This window comes from Bombina bombina, chromosome 7 (assembly GCF_027579735.1).
Source record: "Bombina bombina isolate aBomBom1 chromosome 7, aBomBom1.pri, whole genome shotgun sequence".
NCBI lineage: Eukaryota > Metazoa > Chordata > Amphibia > Anura > Bombinatoridae > Bombina > Bombina bombina.
In genome coordinates, this window is record NC_069505.1 from 240,354,251 (window position 1) to 240,371,915 (window position 17,665).

Sequence of the window (17,665 nt, forward strand, 5' to 3'; positions counted from 1 at the left end):
GGTTAATTTTAGCTTTAGTGTAGAGATTACCTTACCACCTGACACCTCCCACCCCCTGATCCCTACCAAACGGCTCTCTTCCCTCCCTCACCCTCCACTGGTCACACCCCATCCTAAGTACGGGCAGACCAGTCTGCAAGTATGCCGTTTTTAGAATTTTTAAATTTATTATTATTATTATTATTATTATTATTATATATTATTATTATTTTCTTCAGTGTATGATTACCCCCTTACCTTCCCACCTCCATGATCAAAAGGCTTCTGTAACCCTCCCCCTCTAACTAATTTCTGCCATCTTAGGCAGCTGTCTGTCAGGTACCCAGTTTTCTATGATTTCTCTTTTCTATTGAATAATATTAAACAAACAAAAAAACATTTCCTGTAGTGTAGCTGCCCCCCCTTATTTACCCCACTTCCCACTAGTGATCTTTTCCCCTACCCTCTACCCCCCCCCCCCTACTGTAGGACCCCCCTATCCTCTATTCTCCTTTTTCCCCCTCCCTCTCGCTCTCAGCATTTATGTTTTCTGCGGTGTAGCGGTCACACCTTTTTCCGCCCCTCCCTCCCCCTCCAGCAATGGGTCCACCGTCTCCCGCCTAACCCTACTACACCACCCCAGAGGCAGAACTTTTCTTCACTTTTGCAATGAGATTTTTTTTAGTGAAATTATTTCTGCAGGTCATTTTTATTTGAACTTAAATTTTAAATTAGGCAGTTACACTAAAGCACCAGTTCAGTTGCAGTGTGTTGGTTAACTGGAGAATAAAGACATTTTTTAAAGTTTTATAATATAGCTCAGTAGTGAAAATTGCATTGAAAATGAGCTGCAGACAAAAAAAAAGAAATTGTAAAATGTCTCTTGAATAAATTAGTTTCCTTTTCTCTTGGTCTAACATAGAAATGTAGTAATAAAAAAAGGTGCATTGCTCATACGCATGTCTTAGGGGGTGGGTTTGAAATAATCTGAGAGCCAGTCAACAATAAATGCATTGCTGCTTTGCAGCGCTACTGTTCACTTCAAACAGCACTTTGCTCTGGATTCACTGTGATAAGAAAAACTTACACATTGCAGCCAGAGCAAAGCTCTGTTTGAAGAGAACAGTCTAATCTGGAGCAGCGCTGCAAAGCAAAAGTGCTAACCGTTCCTGTATGTGCCCTGTTCTTTCTGCAGACATGATGCATTTTCTGCAATGACATCTCAGATCACTGCATGTTCTGGGGTACACCACCAACGATTGGCACCACCGCTACCAAATGCAGAGAGAGACACAGAATGTCCCTCTCTGCTTCGGTCACTCTGCAAGTCTATTTCTGCACTGTCCACTCGTGTGCTTGCAGAAATAGCGTGATCTTGGGCAGAGAGAGGCCCAGGACAGCAGCGCCATACAGGGTATGACGCTGGCCGTTAAAAGGGTTAAAACCAAACATCTTCCTCACCCCAGTGGTTTAAGTGCAGAGAACCTAATAATACGTTGTGTTGCTTCTTCTTAACAAATGAAGTCAATATTACTGAGCGTTTCTCTTTGCTGTGCCACCAATGTATCATCTGTTGCTCCTCACTCTCTTCCTGTACTTTAAGGTCTGGTGCAAATTGCAAAGAAAGCAAAGAACAAACTTTTAAAGAGAGATGGTGCTGAAAGAGTAGACGGGGGCAGCCAGGAGAGATATGAAGCGTTCAGCTATGGAGGAATAGATCCGTGCATGTGGGATCCTCAGGAAATAGGTGAGATGCTAGGATAACCAGCACTGTGTGTATTCTCATGTCTACAAACACATTGTACTGCTCGTGCACACTGTACCGCTCATGAATGTATCTGACCTTGATCTGTAGGATGGTGCCTCCCTCCTCAAACATGGCTAATCTGTTTAAAAGGGAGATGTGGGGTGATGGGCGGAAACTGCAGGGGCAGTAGAATCTGAGTTGCTAATGATACACATTTCACCTGTAGGGGCTATGAAGAGTCATCTGTTGGACTTTAAGAAGCACCGAGCTGCTCGGATTGACCACTATGTAGTGGAAGTGAACAAATTAATTATCCGCTTGGAAAAAGTAAGTTTAGCATAAAATAGTTCTCTAGCCATACGCTGGCAATGTTCTCTGGCCATACGCTGGCAATGTTCTCTGGCCATACGCTGGTAATGTTCTCTGGCCATACGCTGGTAATGTTCTCTGGCCATACGCTGGTAATGTTCTCTGGCCATACGCTGGTAATGTTCTCTGGCCATACGCTGGTAATGTTCTCTGGCCATACGCTGGTAATGTTCTCTGGCCATACACTGGTAATGTTCTCTGGCCATACGCTGGTAATGTTCTCTGGCCATACGCTGGCAATGTTCTCTAGCCATACGCTGGCAATGTCTATTATTAACATATTTTCCAGAGCTTGTGTTTTTACTGGTGACAATCTGCTGTCTGCAAATAAAGCGTTTCACACGACTTTGGTTAACAAAATATCCAGTGTAGCTTCAGTGCAAATGATAAGATAGTAAACTGCAAATTAAGAACAGATATGCAGCAGGCTTGGGTTTGTTAAGGGTTAAATTACTGGTTAAAGAGGAAAAAAATGACTCATTTTAATGATATTGCACAGTTGGTTTACTGTGTGTGATTAAAGGGACAGTCTACACCAAAATTACAATTGTGGTATACTCCAGTCGGTTTAGTACTTCTTTTATTGTGTTTATTTCGATAATGCAGCACTTTGTTTTTTCTTTATTCCATATGGACTGTTTCTTCTGGCAAATCTTGATGGTTATTTAGTAAATTTGCTCACACAATAAGTTACTAATGAATAAAGTTATATTTGTATCTTACCACAGTGGTGTATATGTAATGATCTCTCAAATTAAGGAGGCAGAAGACCTATTGGATTTTCAAGTTAGATGTTTCTGTACCCAAAGGTCTTAACGTGGATTTAGATATACAGGCATTTATGTGAATGTAGACATCACAGACATTAATACATATATACAATTTTATCAACAGATCATTAATTATGGTTTGGCACACTCATATAGAAATAAGTAGAATAATGATGTTAGCACGATTGCTATCTTTTATCAAATTCTTTTAAATTGAATCTTTTTAATGTTATTTCAATTATATATGAAGTACCGTTACATATTACAATCCAATTTGTATACTAGTTTTTAAATATGCAGTTTTATGTATTATGTATTGTTTAAATGATGTATTGTTGTACCATGTATATATTTTTTTAAACATAAGACAGATTACTCATTCAATATTATGCGTGCAGTATCACGGCGTCTGTGAGCAGCGCATTGTTTGACGGCTACGTCACCAGTAAACACTGATCCATTGGTCAGTAAGTAGTAGAGGGCGGAGTCTGCAGGATATAAAAAGCCCTCATATGCCGAAGCTGTCATACAAAACAAACCTTGAAAAAGCCTGACCGGCGTCGGGGGAAATATGTTGGGGAGCACACAGAAGAAAGATTCATATCGCTATACTGCTGACAGCGGGAGGCAGCCCTTGGAGGTCCGAAAGTGACCGGGTTTGCAGAAATCCAGGAGCGGTAACTTGCAGTTCGTTGAACAAATTGTGGACTGAATTGACTGACATGCTGATTGTCTTTTTAAAGCTTGTAAGTGCATATTGTATCTTGCGCTTATAGTATATTTAAATACCGTATTTTTCACTCCATAAGACGCACTTTTTTCCCCTTCAAAAGTAAGGGGAAATGTCTGTGCGTCTTATGGAGCGAATGCAGGCCCGGTGCTTGCATATTTAGGCTAGGTAGCCACCTTAGGGCACTGTCTTACTGAGTTCCACTTCGCGCTGCGCAATGTGCAGAGTGCAGACTATAGGACAGTGAACAATAAACACAAAGTCCGGAGCTGCAGTTAAAAATTCTTTGTTTTTTATTCATTTAAGAGCGGTTACATGTACAGGTACAAAACATGCCCTTAGTGTCCAAAGCTATGGACACTAAGGGCATGTTTTGTACCTGTACATGTAACCGCTCTTAAATGAATAAAAGAACAAAGAATTTTTAACTGCAGCTCTGGACTTTGTGTTTATTATATCTGTGGGCCATTTCCTTGGAGCACTTGCAGTTGGTGTGCCCCTGGAGGTTGTCAAGTATCTAATGGTGTAAGCAAGCCACAAGCATTTCCATTTACCCACTACTGTGATTGGAAGTGTATCGGCAGGAGTCGTTCCCCCCTCGTAAGTCGGCCGCGTCCTTTGACGTCATCACCGGGGCCATTGAGTGTGAAGCTATCGCCAGTGCTGCAAACGGCAGCTGACGGCTTGTGGGAGCGGTGTAGCTCCAAGCTACGGAAGGCGGATTGCTTTGAGCCTAGGAGAGAGGATCTCCCGAACGGCTCTTAAACACACCGGGCTTTAGGACAGTGCCGTGAAGAGAGGGTAAGTTTGGTCCAGACAAGGATGAGCAATAGTGGGGACTTTTGGGATCACACTTTCCTTGTTGATTGAACTACCGGTATGTTTGGTGCATTTGGCGCGAAGTTCCTAAGCTTTCACATATAAGGGACAAGTGCACTAAAGGGTCTCCCGGTCATAGGTGTTATTGTATCTGGCCCTTAATGTTTTAAAAATTGGCACTGCCTAAGCTGGGAATCACAGCTTTACCTGCCCTGCGGGTATGTTGTCCTGCACTACTTAATCGACCCGAGGGACACACATGAGACACCTGTAGATATCTGGAGTCCTGCCCTGAGGAGAAGCAGACTCTTAAGTTAGTTTCACCTAAGCACCAAAAGGGTTAAGGTTACCCCTCTGGCATCTGAGTAATTAAAGACTTAAAGTTCCCCTTACTGGCATTGCCTCCTTGTCACCTATGGGGGTAGTATACCATTTGATTCAAAATATTTTTTCTTGTTTTCCTCCTCTAAAAACTAGGTGCGTCTTATGGTCAGGTGCGTCTTATGGAGCGAAAAATACGGTAAATCTTCACTTGAGTCGGAGTTTTGCGCTCCTGTTCTTTTTTCCAGATAGAACCTAATATTGCCTGCAAACTTTTATTAAAAAAGAGTGTTTTCCAGACCCGCTCTCTGTGCTCTACTGAGTGGGTCTGTTTTTTACACTGAGCGCATCTGGCCAGCTGTCTAGTCACAGCCCGGCCCGACCGCACCATTACACTCAGTGCAGCTCGCTCCTGCTCAGTGTAAAAAACAGACCCGCTCAGTAGAGCACAGAGAGTGGGTCTGGAAAACACTCTTTTTTTTTAATAAAAGTTCACAGGCAATATTAGGTTCTATAAAGCTAGCACTAATATAATGTTATATAATTCTGCACTATGTGCAGAATTATATAACATTATTTTCTATGTTTACTGGCCCTTTAATTAGTACGTAGGAGAGGCTTATGTTTATCCCAGGTATTAATTAGTATGTAGGCTAGCCTTATGTTTATCCCAGGCATTAATTAGTATGTAGGATAGCCTTATGCTTATTCTGGGTATTAATTAGTATGTAGGATAGCCTTATGTTTATCCCAGGCATTAATTAGTAGCCAGAATAGCCTTATGCTTATCCCAGGTAATTATTAATTAATATGTAGGATAGCCTTATGTTTATCTTAGGCATTAATTAGTATGCAGGATAGCCTTATGCTTATCTCAGGCAGTAATTATTATGTGAGCCTTATGCTTATCCCAGGCATTAATTAGTCTGTAGGATAGCCTTATGCTTATCCCAGGCATTAATTAGTCTGTAGGATAGCCTTATGCTTATCCCAGTCATGAATTAGTCTGTAGGATAGCCTTATGCTTATCCCAGGCATTAATACATAGGATAGCTTTATGCTCATGCCAGGCATTGGTCTATAGGATAGCCTTATGCTTATCCTAGGCATTAATTAGTCTGTAGGATAGCCTTATGCTAATCCTAGGCATTAATACATATGCAGGATAGCCTTATGCTTATCCCAGGCATTAATTAGTATGTAGGATAGCCTTATGCTTATCCCAGGATTAATTAGTATGTAGGATAGCCTTATGCTAATCCCAGGCATTAGTATGTAGGATAGCCTTATGCTAATGTCAGGCATTAATTAGTATAAAGGATAGCCATATGCTAATGTCAGACAGTAATTAGTATGTAGGCTACCCTTATGCTTATCCCAGGCATTAATTAGTATGTAGGATAGCCTTATGCTTATGTCAGGCATTAATTAGTATGTAGGATAGCCATATGCTAATGTCAGGCAGTAATTAGTATGTAGGATAGCCTTATGCTAATGTCAGGCATTAATTAGTATAAAGGATAGCCTTATGCTTATGTCAGACAGTAATTAGTATGTAGGCTAGCCTTATGCTTATCCCAGGCATTAATTAGTATGTAGGATAGCCTTATGCTTATGTCAGGCATTAATTAGTATGTAGGATAGCCATATGCTAATGTCAGGCAGTAATTAGTATAAAGGATAGCCTTATGCTTATGTCAGGCATTAATTAGTATGTAGGATAGCCTTATGCTTATCTCAGGCATTAATTAGTGTGTAGGATAGACTTCTGCTTGTCCCAGGCATTAATTGGTATGTAGGATATAGCCTTATGCTTATCTCAGGCATTCATCGGTATGTATGATAGTCTTATGCTTATCCCAGGCATTAATTAGTATGTAGGATAGTCTTATGCTTATCCCAGGCATTAATTAGTATGTAGGATAGCCTTATGCTTATCTCAGGCATTAATCAGTATGTAGGATAGCCTTATGCTTATCTCAGGCATTAATTAGTATGTAGGATAGGCTTATGCTTATCTCAGGCATTAATTGGTATGTAGGATAGCCTTATGCTAATCCCAGGTATTTAATTAGTATGTAGGATAGCCTTATGTTTATCTTAGGCATTAATTAGTATGCAGGATAGCCTTATGCTTATCTCAGGCAGTAATTATTATGTGAGCCTTATGCTTATCCCAGGCATTAATTAGTCTGTAGGATAGCCTTATGCTTATCCCAGGCATTAATTAGTCTGTAGGATAGCCTTATGCTTATCCCAGTCATGAATTAGTCTGTAGGATAGCCTTATGCTTATCCCAGGCATTAATACATAGGATAGCTTTATGCTCATGCCAGGCATTGGTCTATAGGATAGCCTTATGCTTATCCTAGGCATTAATTAGTCTGTAGGATAGCCTTATGCTAATCCTAGGCATTAATACATATGCAGGATAGCCTTATGCTTATCCCAGGCATTAATTAGTATGTAGGATAGCCTTATGCTTATCCCAGGATTAATTAGTATGTAGGATAGCCTTATGCTAATCCCAGGCATTAGTATGTAGGATAGCCTTATGCTAATGTCAGGCATTAATTAGTATAAAGGATAGCCATATGCTAATGTCAGACAGTAATTAGTATGTAGGCTACCCTTATGCTTATCCCAGGCATTAATTAGTATGTAGGCTACCCTTATGCTTATCCCAGGCATTAATTAGTATGTAGGATAGCCTTATGCTTATGTCAGGCATTAATTAGTATGTAGGATAGCCATATGCTAATGTCAGGCAGTAATTAGTATGTAGGATAGCCTTATGCTAATGTCAGGCATTAATTAGTATAAAGGATAGCCTTATGCTTATGTCAGACAGTAATTAGTATGTAGGCTAGCCTTATGCTTATCCCAGGCATTAATTAGTATGTAGGATAGCCTTATGCTTATGTCAGGCATTAATTAGTATGTAGGATAGCCATATGCTAATGTCAGGCAGTAATTAGTATAAAGGATAGCCTTATACTTATGTCAGGCAGTAATTAGTATAAAGGATAGCCTTATGCTTATGTCAGGCATTAATTAGTATGTAGGATAGCCTTATGCTTATCTCAGGCATTAATTAGTGTGTAGGATAGACTTCTGCTTGTCCCAGGCATTAATTGGTATGTAGGATATAGCCTTATGCTTATCTCAGGCATTCATCGGTATGTATGATAGTCTTATGCTTATCCCAGGCATTAATTAGTATGTAGGATAGTCTTATGCTTATCCCAGGCATTAATTAGTATGTAGGATAGCCTTATGCTTATCTCAGGCATTAATCAGTATGTAGGATAGCCTTATGCTTATCTCAGGCATTAATTAGTATGTAGGATAGGCTTATGCTTATCTCAGGCATTAATTGGTATGTAGGATAGCCTTATGCTAATCCCAGGTATTTAATTAGTATGTAGGATAGCCTTATGCTTATCCCAGGCATTAATTAGTATGTAGGATAGCCTTATGCTCATCCCAGGCATTAATTAGTATGTAGGATAGCATTATGCTTATCCCAGGCATTAATTAGTATGTAGGATAGCCTTATGCTTATGTCGGGCATTAATTAGTATGTAGGATAGCCTTATGCTTATCCCTGGCATTAATTAGTATGTAGGATAGCCTTATGCTAATGTCAGGCATTAATTAGTATGCAGGATAGCCTTATGCTTATCCCAGGCAGTAATTAGTATGTAGGATAGCATTATGCTTATCCCAGGCATTAATTAGTATGTAGGATAGCCTTATGCTTATCCCAGACAGTAATCAGTATGTAGGATAGCCTTATGCTTATCCCAGGCATTAATTAGTATGTAGGATAGCCTTATGCTTAACCCAGGCATTAATCATCCGTATGTAGGAAAGCCTTATGTTTATCCCAGGCATTAATTAGTATGTAGGATAGCCTTATGCTTGTCCCAGGCATTTTTCTCCCCCACAGTGTTTGTCTTTACCACGTTTAAAGGGACAGTCTAGTCAAAATTAAACTTTCATGATTCAGATAGGGCATGCAATTTTAAACAACTTTCCAATTTACTTTTATCATCATATTTGCGTTGTTCTCTTGGTAATCTTTGTTGAAAGCTAAACCTAGTTAGGCTCTTATGCTAATTTCTAAGCCCTTGAAGACCGCCCTCTTATCTCAGTGCATTTTGACAGTTTTTCACAGTTGGACAGTGCTAGTTCGTGTGTGCCATATAGATAACATTGTGCTGACTCCTATGAAGTTACCTAAGGGTCAGCACTGATTGGCTAAATTGCAAGTCTGTAAAAAGAAATCTGTGATGGTGCAAACAAAACACAGAAGGGCGCCTCCTAGTGTAATATCGTACAAGCAGTATATATATATATATATATACAATGGCAATAGACTGGTGTGGCAGCACTCACTCATGCTTAGTGGCACCTACTGGGATCTCTCAGTATCCCAGCTCACTGTTCTTGGGCTCTCACACACCTCCGTCAGGGGCGTAGTCTCCAACAGCAAAAGAACAGACTCTCAGTCAAGTGATAAGTATAAAATCACTTTTAATAAAATAATATAAAAACACAGTGTACAGAAAGTTCCCACTATGTATTAAATATCTAAAAAAATCAAAATAGAGGGTGCCACATAGTGCAGATCATAAACAATTTCAAAACAAAAGCGAGAAGAGCTGAAGAATCCTACTCACAAGATGTAAAGCACTGATGTGCAATACCAGCAGTCCGGAACCACCCATCGTCCGGTAGACCAAATGATGATGTCACAAAAGGGGATCCTCCTCTCACCAGGGAGAGTCCAGAGATACCACAGAGGGGAGCCTGTACAGCAGTGGTCGGCCCAGCAAGTCCAAAGAGTGTCTAAAGCTCCAATTGATGGAAAAGTTGATGGAAAATTTTCAGGATCATAAAAATGATAAGTCGGCAGCAGATGGAGAGTTAAAAGGATTTAAAAATTTTTTATTGTGAAGATAAAAACAGCAACGCGTTTCTCAGTGTAACACACTGTTTCATCAGGCTATACAAAACAAACTCTCAGCTGCCATATTTAAAACCAAAGAGAACCAATCAGAATTCAGAAAAATTGCACACCCCTGGCGGAAAATACCAAAATACATATGGCGGGGGTGGAGGGTTAACAAGTAAAAAAATAATATGTTAATACAAAACATTAATATATAAACAAATAGTAAGCACTGATAATTTTTCCAAGGACAACAGATCCCTAATTTTGTATGTAAAAATATAAGATATAAAAATATAATTAAATATTGGAGAACAGATTGAATAAACCTGTGACCCACTGGTAATGGTATATTCCATTACTCAGTAATAAAACATAAAAAACGTTTATATTAAAAAAACATATCAATCATACTATATTAAAATATATTTAATTGTCACTATTTGGCTGGTAGCTCCTGGTTAAGGAAAAAAATAAAAACGATTAAAGGACCAGTCAACACAGTAGATTTGCATAATCAACACATGCAAGATAAGAAGACAATGCAATAGCACTTAGTCTGAACTTCAAATGAGTAGTAGATTTTTTTCTGACAATTTTAAAAGTTATGTCTTTTCCACTCCCCCTGTACCATGTGACAGCCATCAGCCAATCACAAATGCATACACGTACCATGTGACAGCCATCAGCCATTCACAAATGCATACACACTTATTCTTGCACATGCTCAGTAGGAGCTGGTGACTCAAAAAGTTTAAATATAAGAAGAATGTGCATATTTAGTTAATGGAAGTAAATTTGAAAGTTGTTTAAAATGGCATGCTCTATCTGAATAATGAAAGTTTAATTTTGATTGAGTGTCCCTTTAAGCTATAAGAGTTATTTAATTTCATAAATATGTAATACAAAAAAATCCTAGTGTGATGTCAGATGGAGAGGCGTGGTCAGTCACGCCGAGTGTGATTTATATGAAAGATAAAATTAAGCAAACAACAGACAAGTGCCAGAAGAACAAATGATAAGGGGATATAAAAAGTCAAAAACAGTCACAGTATTGTGTGCGATAGAGAGTAGTTGCTATAACAACGGGGGTGTGAGAATCTGAGTTGACATAGAGTGATGTCAGTATATGGGGGACGTGATTAGTCACGTAAACTATAAGACAATATAAATTGTCAGAATCGTCAGTTAAAAACAAAGATCATGAGAGAGAAGTGATAGCTCCTAACTGACTAGCATTCTTATTTACCTTATGTGATGTGCAAAGGAGATAATGACATCGCACACAGAAGGTAAACGCTTTCATGAGACCGGAGGTGAAAATCACATATGTTGTAAAGCCAAAGGGGGCGTGAATCATCACGCTAAGTGCCATGACTAGGTGGGATAAGACAATAATAAATAAATATTGGGACAAGAGAGTCCCTTGTCTCCTGATCTAGATTTATTTGAGGAGACAAATCTGTATAATCTCCATTCCACTGTCTGAGCATGCTCATCGGCAGAGGCCTGAGATGAAACCGAGCAAATGGAATGATGTCCATTGCCGCTACCATCAATCCAATTACTTCCATGCACTGAGCCACTGATGGCCGAGGATTGGACTGAAGGGCTCGACATTCAGGATTTCTTTCATGTAATTAGCAAGAGTCCATGAGCTAGTGACGTATGGGATATACATTCCTACCAGGAGGGGCAAAGTTTCCCAAACCTTAAAATGCCTATAAATACACCCCTCACCACACCCACAAATCAGTTTTACAAACTTTGCCTCCTATGGAGGTGGTGAAGTAAGTTTGTGCTAGATTCTACGTTGATATGCGCTCCGCAGCAGGTTGGAGCCCGGTTTTCCTCTCAGCGTGCAGTGAATGTCAGAGGGATGTGAGGAGAGTATTGCCTATTTGAATGCAATGATCTCTTTCTACGGGGTCTATTTCATAGGTTCTCTGTTATCGGTCGTAGAGATTCATCTCTTACCTCCCTTTTCAGATCGACGATATACTCTTATATATATATACCATTACCTCTGCTGATTTTCGTTTCAGTACTGGTTTGGCTTTCTACAAACATGTAGATGAGTGTCCTGGGGTAAGTAAGTCTTATTTTCTGTGACACTCTAAGCTATGGTTGGGCACTTTTTTATAAAGTTCTAAATATATGTATTCAAACATTTATTTGCCTTGACTCAGGATGTTCAACATTCCTTATTTTCAGACAGTCAGTTTCATATTTGGGATAATGCATTTGAATCAATCATTTTTTCTTACCTTAAAAATTTGACTTTTTCCCTGTGGGCTGTTAGGCTCGCGGGGGCTGAAAATGCTTCATTTTATTGCGTCATTCTTGGCGCAGACTTTTTTGGCGCAAATTTTTTTTTCTGTTTCCGGCGTCATACGTGTCGCCGGAAGTTGCGTCATTTTTGACGTTCTTTTGCGTCAAAAGTGTCGGCGTTCCGGATGTGGCGTCATTTTTGGCGCCAAAAGCATTTAATCGCCAAATAATGTGGGCGTCTTATTTGGCGCTAAAAAAATATGGGCATCACTTTTGTCTCCACATTATTTAAGTCTCATTATTTATTGCTTCTGGTTGCTAGAAGCTTGTTCACTGGCATTTTTTTCCCATTCCTGAAACTGTCATTTAAGGAATTTGATCAATTTTGCTTTATATGTTGTTTTTTCTATTACATATCGCAAGATGTTCCACGTTGCAACTGAGTCAGAAGATACTTCAGGAAAATCGCTGCCCGGTGCTGGAGCTACCAAAGCTAAGTGTATCACTTTTGGTATCTGTTCCTTCAGCTGTTGTTTGTATTAAATGTTATGACAAACTTGTTAATGCAGATAAAATTTCCTTTAGTACTGTTACATTACCTGTTGCTGTTCCGTCAACATCTAATACTCAGAGTGTTCCTGATAACATAAGAGATTTTGTTTCTAAATCCATTAAGAAGGCTATGTCTGTTATTTCTCCTTCTAGTATACATAAAAGTCTTTTAAAACTTCTCTTTTTTCAGATGAATTTTTAAATGAACATCATCATTCTGATACTGATAATGGTTCTTCTGGTTCAGAGGTTTCTGTCTCAGAGGTTGATGCTGATAAATCTTTGTATTTGTTCAAGATGGAATTTATTCGTTCTTTATTTAAAGAAGTATTAATTGCATTAGAAATAGAGGATTCTGGTCCTCTTGATACTAAATCTAAACGTAAATCTAAACGTTTAGAATCTCCTGTGGTTATTCCAGAAGTTTTTCCTGTTCCTGGTGCTATTTCTGAAGTAATTTCCAGAGAATGGAATAATTTGGGTAATTCATTTACTCCTTCTAAACGTTTTAAGCAATTATATCCTGTGCCGTCTGACAGATTAGAATTTTGGGACAAAATCCCTAAAAGTTGATGGGGCTATTTCTACCCTTGCTAAACGTACTACTATTCCTACGTCAGATGGTACTTCCTTTAAGGATCCTTTAGATAGGAAAATTGAATCCTTTCTAAGAAAAGCTTATCTGTGTTCAGGTAATCTTCTTAGACCTGCTATATCATTGGCTGATGTTGCTGCAGCTTCAACTTTTTGGTTGGAAACTTTAGCGCAACAAGTAACAGATCATGATTCTCATAATATTATTATTCTTCTTCAACATGCTAATAATTTTATCTGTGATGCCATTTTTGATATTATCAGAGTTGATGTCAGGTTTATGTCTCTAGCTATTTTAGCTAGAAGAGCTTTATGGCTTAAAACTTGGAATGCTGATATGTCTTCTAAATCAACTCTACTTTCCATTTCTTTCCAGGGTAACAAATTATTTGGTTCTCAGTTGGATTCTATTATCTCAACTGTTACTGGTGGGAAAGGAACTTTTTTACCACAGGATATAAAATCTAAGGGTAAAAACAGGGCTAATAATCATTTTCGTTCCTTTCGTTTCAACAAAGAACAAAAGCCTGATCCTTCATCCTCAGGAGCAGTTTCAGTTTGGAAACCATCTCCAGTCTGGAATAAATCCAAGCCTTCTAGAAAAGCAAAGCCAGCTTCTAAGTCCACATGAAGGTGCGGCCCTCATTCCAGCTCAGCTGGTAGGGGGCAGGTTACGTTTTTTCAAAGAAATATGGATCAATTCTGTTCACAATCTTTGGATTCAGAACATTGTTTCAGAAGGGTACAGAATTGGTTTCAAGATAAGACCTCCTGCAAAGAGATTTTTTCTTTCCCGTGTCCCAGTAAATCCAGTGAAAGCTCAAGCATTTCTGAAATGTGTTTCAGATCTAGAGTTGGCTGGAGTAATTATGCCAGTTCCAGTTCTGGAACAGGGGCTGGGGTTTTATTCGAATCTCTTCATTGTACCAAAGAAGGAGAATTCCTTCAGACCAGTTCTGGATCTAAAAATATTGAATCGTTATGTAAGGATACCAACGTTCAAAATGGTAACTGTAAGGATTATCTTGCCTTTTGTTCAACAAGGGCATTATATGTCCACAATAGATTTACAGGATGCATATCTGCATATTCCGATTCATCCAGATCATTATCAGTTCCTGAGATTCTCTTTTCTGGACAAGCATTACCAGTTTGTGGCTCTGCCGTTTGGCCTAGCTACAGCTCCAAGAATTTTTACAAAGGTTCTCGGTGCCCTTCTGTCTGTAATCAGAGAACAGGGTATTGTGGTATTTCCTTATTTGGACGATATCTTGGTACTTGCTCAGTCTTTACATTTAGCAGAATCTCATACGAATCGACTTGTGTTGTTTCTTCAAGATCATGGTTGGAGGATCAATTCACTAAAAAGTTCATTGACTCCTCAGACAAGGGTAACCTTTCTGGGTTTCCAGATAGATTCAGTGTCCATGACTCTGTCTTTGACAGACAAGAGACGTCTAAAATTGATTTCAGCTTGTCGAAACCTTCAGTCACAATCATTCCCTTCGGTAGCCTTATGCATGGAAATTCTAGGTCTTATGACTGCTGCATCGGACGCGATCCCCTTTGCTCGTTTTCACATGCGACCTCTTCAGCTCTGTATGCTGAATCTATGGTGCAGGGATTACACAAAGATATCTCAATTAATATCTTTAAAACCGATTGTACGACACTCTCTAACGTGGTGGACAGATCACCATCGTTTAATTCAGGGGGCTTCTTTTGTTCTTTCGACCTGGACTGTAATTTCAACAGATGCAAGTCTTACATGTTGGGGAGCTGTGTGGGGATCTCTGACGGCACAAGGAGTTTAGGAATCTCAGGAGGTGAGATTACCGATCAATATTTTGGAACTCCGTGCAATTTTCAGAGCTCTTCAGTATTGGCCTCTTCTGAAGAGAGAATCGTTCATTTGTTTTCAGACAGACAATGTCACAACTGTGGCATACATCAATCATCAAGGAGGGACTCACAGTCCTCTGGCTATGAAAGAAGTATCTTGAATTCTGGTTTGGGCGGAATCCAGCTCCTGTCTAATCTCTGCGGTTCATATCCCAGGTATAGACAATTGGGAAGCGGATTATCTCAGTCGTCAAACGTTGCATCCGGGCGAATGGTCTCTTCACCCAGAGGTTTTTCTTCAGATTGTTCAAATGTGGAAGCTTCCAGAAATAGATCTGATGGCGTCTCATCTAAACAAGAAACTTCCCAGGTATCTGTCCAGATCCCGGGATCCTCAGGCAGAAGCAGTGGATGCATTATCACTTCCTTGGAAGTATCATCCTGCCTATATCTTTCCGCCTCTAGTTCTTCCAAGAGTAATCTCCAAGATTCTGAAGGAATGCTCATTTTTTCTGCTGGTAGCTCCAGCATGGCCTCACAGGTTTTGGTATACGGATCTTGTCCGGATGGCCTCTTGCCATACGTGGACTCTTCCGCTAAGACCAGACCTTCTGTCGCAAGGTCCTTTTTTTCCATCAGGATCTCAAACCCTTAAATTTAAAGGTATGGATATTGAACGCTTGATTCTTGGTCAAAGAGGTTTCTCTGACTCTGTGATTAATACTATGTTACAGGCTCGTAAATCTGTATCTAGAGAGATATATTATAGAGTCTGGAAGACTTATATTTCTTGGTGTCTTTCTCATCATTTTTCTTGGCATTCATTTAGAATTCCGAGAATTTTACAGTTTCTTCAGGATGGTTTAGATAAAGGTTTATCCGCAAGTTCTTTGAAAGGACAAATCTCTGCTTTTTCTGTTCTTTTTCACAGAAAGATTGCTAATCTTCCTGATATTCATTGTTTTGTACAAGCTTTGGTTCGTATAAAACCTGTCATTAAGTCAGTTTCTCCTCCTTGGAGTTTGTATTTGGTTCTGGGGCTCTTCAAGCTCCTCCTTTTGAACCTATGCATTCATTGGACATTAAATTACTTTCTTGGAAAGTTTTGTTCCTTTTGGCGATCTCTTCTGCCAGAAGAGTTTCTGAATTATCTGCTCTTTCTTGTGAGTCTCCTTTTCTGATTTTTTATCAGGATAAGGCGGTGTTGCGAACTTCTTTTGAATTTTTACCTAAGGTTGTGAATTCCAACAACATTAGTAGAGAAATTGTGGTTCCCTCATTATGTCCTAATCCTAAGAATTCTAAGGAGAAATCGTTGCATTCTTTGGATGTTGTTAGAGCTTTGAAATATTAAGTTGAAGCTACTAAGTCTTTCCGAAAGACTTCTAGTCTATTTGTTATCTTTTCCGGTTCTAGAAAAGGCCAGAAAGCTTCTGCCGTTTCTTTGGCATCTTGGTTGAAATCTTTAATTCATCATGCCTATGTCGAGTCGGGTAAAACTCCGCCTCAAAGGATTACAGCTCATTCTACTAGGTCAGTTTCTACTTCCTGGGCGTTTAAGAATGATGCTTCGGTTGATCAGATTTGCAAAGCAGCAACTTGGTCCTCTTTGCATACTTTTACTAAATTCTACCATTTTGATGTGTTTTCTTCTTCTGAAGCAGTTTTTGGTAGAAAAGTACTTCAGGCAGCGGTTTCAGTTTGAATCTTCTGTTTATGTTTTTCATTAAACTTTATTTTGGGTGTGGATTATTTTCAGCAGGAATTGTCTGTCTTTATTTTATCCCTCCCTCTCTAGTGACTCTTGCGTGGAAAGATCCACATCTTGGGTAGTCATTATCCCATACGTCACTAGCTCATGGACTCTTGCTAATTACATGAAAGAAAACATAATTTATGTAAGAACTTACCTGATAAATTCATTTCTTTCATATTAGCAAGAGTCCATGAGGCCCACCCTTTTTGTGGTGGTTATGATTTTTTTGTATAAAGCACAATTATTCCAATTCCTTATTTTATATGCTTTCGCACTTTTTTCTTATCACCCCACTTCTTGGCTATTCGTTAAACTGATTTGTGGGTGTGGTGAGGGGTGTATTTATAGGCATTTTAAGGTTTGGGAAACTTTGCCCCTCCTGGTAGGAATGTATATCCCATACGTCACTAGCTCATGGACTCTTGCTAATATGAAAGAAATGAATTTATCAGGTAAGTTCTTACATAAATTATGTTTTTTAACCTTCTGACCTCCATCAGAAAAATTTTCATGGCTAGAGAGTCAATTAGAGTTCCCAAGAAGGGTAACCTTGTCTGCGGAATTAGCAAAGTCTTTCCCAGATTTACCTTCCACCCGTGAGTCCTTAGGAAGGATAGAACAATGTCTGTATGAGACTTTGCTAGCTGATAAGATGACGCCTGGATCAGAGTATCGTCCAGATAAGGCGCCACCACAGTGCCCCGCGGTCTTAGAACCGCCAGCAGAAACCCCAGAACCTTTGTGAAAATTCTGGGCGCCGTGGCCAGACCTAAAGGAAGAGCCACAAACTGAAAATGTTTGTCCAGAAAGGCAAACCTCAGGAACTTGTGATGATCTCTGTGGATAGGAACATGAAGATATGCATCCTTTAGATCCATGGTAGTCATAAATTGACCCTCCTGGATCAATGGGAGAATGGTACGAATAGTCTCCATCTTGAAGGATGGAACTCTGAGAA

General features: G+C 39.4%; 1 protein-coding gene across 1 annotated transcript in view; it reads left to right on the plus strand.

Annotated features, from left to right (window-relative positions):
* RBSN (rabenosyn, RAB effector) overlaps nucleotides 1-17,665 on the plus strand; it is a 190,977-nt gene that overhangs the window by 59,266 nt on the left and 114,046 nt on the right. Inside the window, exons 3-4 of the mRNA XM_053689352.1 lie at nucleotides 1,583-1,726; nucleotides 1,953-2,053. Of these exons, the coding sequence (XP_053545327.1) occupies nucleotides 1,583-1,726; nucleotides 1,953-2,053 (245 nt within the window). The remainder of the gene's footprint in view (nucleotides 1-1,582; nucleotides 1,727-1,952; nucleotides 2,054-17,665) is intronic.